We start from the raw sequence: 8,638 nt of genomic DNA on the forward strand, positions 1-8,638 counted from the left end.
TTCATCCTATCATTGTTTTTAGTTTATTTGTTTACAGGGTCAATGCACATTAATAAACATTACTGTAAAATGTGCCAGAATTAGCCAAGAATGGCTATTTTTCATCTGTAGACCCCTTACAGAATGTTAAAATTTATTGACTTTTTCTTATCTTGCTCTCTTTCTGTCATTTCAGCTGGAGAATTTGATGTACTACAGAGAAAGTAACCACAACAAAGTTGTGCTGCGGGATTTCTACCTGTCCAGGTTTGAGAATGGTTCGATCACTGAGCCCTGTGGCACACCTGAGTATCTAGGTATTTATTCATCACATGATGTTTATTTCTTTTTCATTTTGTGTGTGGAAGAGTAACCTTCACATCTGTTTCTCATATTTGCCGTCAGCCCCTGAAGTGGTGGCACGTCATCGCTATGGAAGACCAGTTGATTGCTGGGCAGTGGGGGTCATTATGTACATACTGTAAGTTTGATGTTGAGATTCAGTTGCTTTTGTCAGGGATTCATTATCTGTGAAGTGAACACAATTAATGTCAAGCAAGCAAATCATGCAAAGCACACACACACACACACACACACACACACACACACACACACACACACACACACACACACATTTGGATTTGTTAGAAATGAGAGAGCCATTCATGCATATTTGTGTTGTGTTGTTCCTACATGACACTACATTTACTTTCATTTTAAATAAATCAGTTTTGGCTTGATGTTGATAATAAATTTTGCATTTAGAGAATGCCATTATAACACCTATTGGTCAGTAATTTCGAAAATATTAATAAATATTACTTAATCAATTTAAATACCAGTGTTGCCAGCTTTGTAGCTGTTCCTCGCCGTTTGATCATTTGAAAAAGCAGCTAGCATCAATATAAACTATGATTTATTTACTGGGAAATATTAGCTTTTAAATTTTTTTAAAACAACCTTTTGTCAGTAAACTACTTTTACATGGGTTAAATTGCTATTTAAGTTTCTATTAGGCAGAATAAAGCTCTTTAATGTAAAAGGGGCAGGTTACCCATTTCTACAGTTTACTTTTTGTTTGTTATATATTTATATTTTTAATAATATTTTTCTGCTCTGACAGCTGTTTCGTTTGAAAGATTTACAGTGATGGTAACTAAATACACAGTCAAACACATTTACTCACCGGCCACTTTATTAGGTAATTGTCCAACTGCTCGTTAATGCAAATTTTTAATCAGCCAATCACATGGCAGCAACTATGCACTATGCATTTAGGCATGTAGAGATGGTCAAGACGATCTGCTGCAGTTCAAACCGAGCATCAGAATGAGGAAGAAAGGTGATTTAAGTGACTTTGAATGTGGCATGGTTGTTGGCGCCAGACGGGCTGGTCTGAGTATTTCAGAAACTGCTGATCTACTGAGACTTGCATGCACAACCCCCTCTAGTGTTTACAGTGAATGGTCCAAAAAGAGAAAATATCCAGTGAGTGGCAGTTCTGTGGGCGCAAAAGCCTTGTTGATGCCAGAGGTCAGAGGAGAATGGCCAGACTGGTTCGAGCTGATAGAAAAGCAACAGTAACTCAAATAACCACTTGTTAAAGCTGAGGTGTGCAGAAGAGCATCTCTGAACACACAACACGTCCAACCTTGAGGCAGATGGGCTACAGCAGTAGAAGACCACACCGAGTGCCACTCCTGTCAGCTAAGAACAGGAAACTGAGACTACAATTCACACAGGCTCATCAATATTGGACAATAGAAGATTGGGAAAACGTTGCCTGGTCTGATGAGTCCTGATTTCTGCTGCAACATTCAGATGGTAGGGTCAGAATGTGGCGTCAACAACATGAAAGCATGGATCCATCCTGCCCTGTATCAACAGTTCAAGCTGGTGTTGGTGGTGTAATGGTGTTGGAGATATTTTCCTGCCACACTATGGGCCCATTAGTACCAAATGAGCATCGTGTTAATGCCACAGCCTACTTGAGTATTGTTGCTGACCATGTCCATCCCTTTATGACCTCAGTATACCCATCTTCTGATGGCTACTTGCAGCAGGATAAAGCACCATGTCAGAAAGCGCAAATCATCTCAGACTGGTTTCTAGAACATGCCAATGAGTTCACTGTACTCAAATGGCCTCCACAGTCACCAGATCTCAATCCAATAGAACATCTTTGGGATGTGGTGGAATGGGAGATTCGCATCATGCATGTACAGCTGACAAATCTGCAGCAACTGCGTGATGTTATCATGTCAATATGGACCAAACTCTCTGAGGAATATTTCCAGTACCTTGTTGAATCTAATCCACAAAGGATTAAGGCAGTTCTGAAGGCAAAAGGGGGTCTGACCCGGTACTAATAAGGTGAACCTAATGGAGTGGCCGGTGAGTGTACACGTATAATTAGCACAAAAAATGTCATCTTCATTTTTTGGCTGCAGTAAGTTTGAAATCCTCTAAGTTAAATTACAACACATCTACAGCATTTTTAGAAGTCAATACATATTCATGATCTTGAAGGTGATGCGTAGTACAACACATCAGAATTTAATGCAAATGACATTTGTAGGTTGTCTGGAAACCCTCCATTTTATGATGAAACTGAGGAGGAGAACACTGACATGCACAACCGGATTATCTTCTGCCGCATTGTTGGTGGAGAATTTGAGTTTGACTCGCCATACTGGGATGACATTTCTCCTGCTGGTATGAAAATGGCCATCTTAGAAGTTCCTGTTTAAAACTAGTAAGAATTCAAATGTGTTTTACATTTCCGATCCATTAAACCCTTTTCTCCATCTCCTTTGTGTCCTTTAGCGAAAGAACTAGTCTGCAGATTTATGGAGGTCGACCAAATGCTGAGAATTACAGCACAAGATGCACTTACACATGCATGGTATAAAACTATAAACAAATGAACTAAAAACCAAGGTCAGCTTCTACAGACAACAACTCAAACCATTTTTTTTCTTTGTTTTTGGCCAGGATTGCTGGAAATGGTGCATCTGAAAAGAATTTGAAGGAAGGAGTTTGTGCTCAGTTTGAGAAAAACTTTGCAAAGGCCAAATGGAGGGTAAGAAGACTCAAATATCATTTGCATCATGTACAATTTGTCAAATGCCCCTAATAACTCACTTTTCTAGCACACACAGCACAATAAATATTAGGATAATGGATACTGTAAAGATGGTAATGGCAAATTAAGCTGTGGTTTAATCAAGCTTCTGACGGTTTTTATATTGATGTTTGCTTTTTCCTTGCATGTGATACCCAGGAGTTGAAGGTACTGTTGATATTCGCGGCGCAGACTAGAGGCAGAGATTCTTTTCTCTGTATAACAATCTTTGACTTGGGCCCTCATATTTCCTCCAGCATCATATCAAATCGTACGATAACACACACTGCTGCAGCGTCTCATGACATGGCCTCATTCTTTAAGCGGCAATCATTCAGGAAATATGTAGTTCAAGTCTGATTGTTGGAAAGACTCTCGCTGTATTTAAGCCTCCCTGTATCTGCACACCAGTAACTAACAAATTTATCACTGCCCAGCTGGTCCCATGTGCATTCAGTCATATGCCGTCTGGCTTCTACTCACAGTGTCCTCGATCTTTCCAGTTGGAATTCCAGTTAGTCCTTCATTCACTCAGACAAATTTTCCAGATTTCCAGACTTCTCATCGTATTGTCACATGTATGAAAGTTGTCCCTGTGTTTGTGTGTGTTTGCCACAAAGGCCCAAAGTGGTTCTTGTCAAAAAAAGAGAGAGAGAAAAGCTGAGATTTGTCCTCGGATGACTTGCAGTGGCCCTGATTCATGGATTCATGTCATGCTTCTGTCAATGACACACGCATATCAGTTGGCGATATTGTGTTGAAGGTTATTATGTGATAGGGAATGCTAACAATAAGTGCAATACTTTACTTTTTTATATGTAGGTTAAAAATAGGGATTCATCTCATTATTGATACTGATCATTTTTATGTAAAAATGTATTTTTAAAACACAAAAAATCATTATAAAATACAAAATTATAAATGATATTGATCAAACTTTATTTTAGGCTACCATTTTCCCTATTAACAAACCATGATGCAGAATATTTACTTTATAACTAGTAGTAAACAGCCAATATCTTAATAATAGGCAGGTAATATGCCACTAGTCAATAGTAAGAATTGGTACTTAAACTAAAGTGTTACCACGATATTAATTTAAAGATTTGCTAAAAATAAAGATTTAGAAAGGTAATCTAAATATAAAAACAGAACATAAAATGTACCTGTTAATTAACAACCAGTAACAGTTATATTTAATTAGAACAGTTAATTTTACTGTTTGTTCCAGGCGTAGATTTCAGCAGTAACTTGAGAGGTAGTGAATTGAACATTAATATATATGTTAGGCTTATTGAAGTCTTTTGAAAAATAAATCGTTATTTTTATTCATCAATGCAGAATCATTCTCATTAGCATTGCAATGCATCTCAAAACAATTGTAATTACTAAAACCATCGCTAATATGCTTGTCTCATGAAAGAAGAGATAGAGAGGGAAACTGACTACTACAGATTGCTACAGTGTTAACTACGCATTTCACCTCCATAGCAAAGAAGACATCACATTGCTTTAAAGGTTAACTAAACACTAAGTGTTTCATTTCTTTCGTTTCACTTCCAGAAAGCAATTCGTGTGACCACATTTATGCAGCGTCTCCGAGCCTCTGATATAGGATCGTCCGAAGGGGCAGTGGAAGGCCAGGGTGAAGGGGTCAAAGCAGATGCATTAGATGGTAAGGGGATACAAACAGACTCAGGTGGCGTTTCTGCTGTAAGCGTGTCCCATGAGGTCTCTGTCGAAAGCAGACCCACAGAGAACCAAGAAGCGGGACAAAGAAAAGTAGAAGAGAAAGAAACAGAGACTCTTGGCCAATCGAACAGCTCTTTGAAAATACAAGCAGAGGAGGCACCGAACAAGAAAGAAACTACAGAAGGCACTTCTGAAATGGACAAATCAACAACAGGTGCAAACCAGAAAGCAGCACCCGTTCAGCCCATCACAACCTCAGACAGCCGTGAGAACAGCATCCCTGTGGAGACAGAGGCCACAACTCTTGGCAATGTTGAGAAGAAATCACCTTTCCATGATACTCCAAATCGACGCAAGATTGCTGCCAATCTCTCGATGGATCATGGTTCATGTTCTGATGCCAAAACTGGTACTCTGTCAACAGGAAAGGAACCCCCTCTCCAATCAGATGACAAGAAAGACACAGTCCACGATATGACCGCAAGTAGCTGGTGTCAAACACAACTCCCAGAAGCAGTTGCAGAGAGGTCGGCAGAAGTTGGGGCACCTTCTGAGGTCAATCCCAAGAGCAGAGAGTTGAAGAAGGGTCGAGCAGACAAGGGTAGCCAGTCGGTGAAAAACATCCAGTCAGTTTATGCGGGATTGGGATCTTCAAGTCTTGGCCAGGATCAAACTGTATTCGTGCAGGAGCTGCAGGAGATGGTCCATGGTGCATCGGGATATGGGAGTCCGTACTGTCCAACCTACTCTGTCGGACAGTATGGAGGTCTAGATCCTGGGAGTGCAGCCAGTGCCGACTGGCAAATGGATTGCGTAATTGAACAGATTGAGAAGCAAATGGCTGCTGTACTAGAGAAGATTGAGGGGGACATGCCTTCTCTGCTGGAGCAGATCAGTGACCATCCTGAGACCCTACCAAGAGCAAAGAGTGCCAGCTCATCCCCTTCACCTCGCCCTCGCTCGTACCATCATTCGACCCCACCTCCCCTTCCCACCACCCCCCGCCCAGTAATGCCTTCTTTACCACACTTGACCATCCCGCCCCCTTCATACCCACCACCTTCCCCACCCAGTCAAATCCAAGGTCACAGCCATCCAACTCCCGACGAGAGTACCAGTGATGGCCAGAAGTCTACAAGGCGGTCTGGCCAGTCACCAAGAGGAAGTGTGTCAGGAAAAGGGTTGTAAATATGCTAACAGGATGTGAACACTCAAGAATAATGAAGGTACACTTTGTAACTGAATCTTTGGGATGTGGATTATGGATCCATTAGTACAGTATTCCTTTATGGGCTGAACAAGTGGGCTCAAACATAAAAGAGCCTCGTTATTGATTGTATGTGATGGATAAGAAGCTTTTTTTTAACGTGTAAAGAGGAAAGTAACTAAGCTAGCTGAATATATGGGAACACTATTTTGTATTATTAGAGGACACAGATAAGGTTATCTCACTATACATGGGTGTAAATGGTTATGCTCTACACTACCAGATCATTGCAAATGCTATTATGTTTCCTAAATAATAATTTCATAATTGTAATGTAGAGTCTGTGGAGAGTTTATATACAACAGTTTATATAACTTGAACATTTCTCCTTTAATGGCACTTGTTCCCTTAAAACAAGTCGGCAACCTGCTCTGTTTTGGAGAACCGCTGCACGTTTGCTCTTCGCCAGGTACTGACGTTGGAGGGTTTTATCGTTTTTTTTGTCACTTCATCCATCTTGGATTTTTGCTCTGAGATAGTGAAGTTAAAGCAGTGCATCTCTGTACTCTCATCAATCATTTTCCCTGTGTAATATTTCCAATAAGGCTATTTAATTTATCTTTCTTATCGTTTGTTCTCACACTGTACAGCCCTTTCTATAAGTCTCTGCCAGACACGACAGGTTTTCATAGATTGAGAATGATAAAGCTCAGATAATGTGAATTGATCATAACTTTGAGACTTTATATCTATATTTTCTATCCTGGCCCTTTTTCTAAAGTTATATGTGTCCATCTATGTGTTAGTTAGATTCTCATTCTCTTACTCTCTTTTCTTAAGTAATGATGCATACTAATATATCTTTGCAATGTATAATACTTTTGTTAATATATGCTAGAGTAACTAAGCTCTAATGTCTATATGTAAAGTCCTCGCAAATGTCTGTGAAATGTAACTGTGGCTTCCCCCTCCCCAAATATTATATAGTTTTTGGTGATGTGAATATTCTTCCAAGTTATTTTTTGCACTCTCTACATGAATATTTAAATAAAATTCTGATCAAACCATCTTGTTTCAGAGGCTTTGCTTTTTGCGTGACTTTTGGATTGATATAAACTTTGACAGTATTTACATTTCTAGCTTAAAAGCATTATAAATATTACAACTCTGAAATAAACTTGTTTGAAGTTTGATGAAGTTGCTTAAAAGTAAAAAAAAAAAGAGAGATAGATAGATAGATAAGCTTGGCAGCAGTCAGGTTTACTATCCTTAATGCTAATCTGTTGTTTCTAGTTCATAAGGATATTCCAGCAGCACACGTTTAAATGATTTGTTCCCCCAAAATGTTAATTTGCTGTTAATCTATTCCCCCATATGGTTGTTCAAGATATAAGGTACTTTATTTATTTCTAAAATGAATTTCAAAGGAAACCCTGGACTTTGAGCGTCAAAAACTGTTGTGAATGTCCTCAGGACTGTTTGCAAAGGCTGTGTATTGGTGGAAATACTGATACATGTTCCTGTTCTTGCACAGACCAACCGTTTCACTTTGTAAGACTTCAGTGTATCATCAGGAGAACTTTTGTTCTTTGAAAGTGCTGGTAGCCATTGGCTTGAATTGTATACAACTTCAAGTAGGGCTGCCTGGGCGATATGGCAAAAATGCAGTCTCAATAATATTGTTCCATTTTGAACGATAATATATTTTGATATAAGTTGTTAATGCTTCAACAATGCTTGTTTTTTAAAAGAGTACCCCAGTAATTACTGAAGCCACAAAAATAAGAGGGTCCATTAAAAGGCATGACATATTTTGGTCCAATCAGTTTTCGGTGGCCAAAAATATGGTACATCTCTAATATCAACAGACAACTAGATTCCTGTTGTTGCACATTTCTGCTGTGTAATTGGCTCTTAGATCAATATAGAGTAAAAAAGTCCAGAGTTATTGTTGTTGACAGAAATTTTATTGTGATTCGATATAATATCATTTATCGGCCCAGCCCTAAATCTCCAAGTATATCAACACAGGTTTAGCTGAACAAAAATTTTGATGTTCTGCTGAAGAAAAAATTTACTAATAGTTTTGATGGCCTGGGGCTGTTATCTAACATCATATTAATTTTCGAGTGAACTATCCCTTTAAGGACTTTTAAGATATAACAGTTTTGCTACAGTGTAATAATGCAAAGGAATGTTTTATTGCACTGTCACTTTCCTGTCACTTGCTATACTGTAGGACAGCTCATCTTCTCAGCTAGTAATCTATTAGATTGCTGAACAAGATATACCTTATTAATACATTGTTAAAATGTGCAACAAATAAGCCTAAATTTAACTTCTTTTACATGAAACAATGTGTCCAGGGGCCAGGTTTTTCTATCCAATAAAGTCAATAGTTGTTTACAGCCTTCCCAGTATAATTTACCCCAGTGTTTACAGTATGTCTTGGATTTATTTACACATTCTTATTAAGTATTTGGCTTCTTCTGAAATATGCTAATTTCCAGAAATCGCTTTGTAAGCTTTGAGAAGATATCACGTCGACAAAGAGGTAAACTTGTGCGTTTTGCTGCTATTGATGCTCATTTAAACTGAAACAAGGTTTTTTTTTTTTTAACTTTGCCTATTATTTT

The 8,638-nt window shown here is 38.7% G+C and overlaps 1 protein-coding gene across 1 annotated transcript in view; it reads left to right on the top strand.

Annotated features, from left to right (window-relative positions):
• Positions 1–7,061, top strand: part of camkvl (CaM kinase-like vesicle-associated, like) — a 72,375-nt gene extending 65,314 nt beyond the window's left edge. Inside the window, exons 6-11 of the mRNA XM_056449770.1 lie at positions 176–296; positions 385–460; positions 2,558–2,694; positions 2,806–2,884; positions 2,974–3,061; positions 4,667–7,061. Coding sequence (XP_056305745.1) covers positions 176–296; positions 385–460; positions 2,558–2,694; positions 2,806–2,884; positions 2,974–3,061; positions 4,667–5,983 — 1,818 coding nt within the window. The 3' untranslated portion in view covers positions 5,984–7,061. The remainder of the gene's footprint in view (positions 1–175; positions 297–384; positions 461–2,557; positions 2,695–2,805; positions 2,885–2,973; positions 3,062–4,666) is intronic.
• Positions 7,062–8,638: the final 1,577 nt, after the last annotated feature.

This window comes from Danio aesculapii, chromosome 23, assembly GCF_903798145.1.
Source record: "Danio aesculapii chromosome 23, fDanAes4.1, whole genome shotgun sequence".
Lineage (NCBI taxonomy): Eukaryota > Metazoa > Chordata > Actinopteri > Cypriniformes > Danionidae > Danio > Danio aesculapii.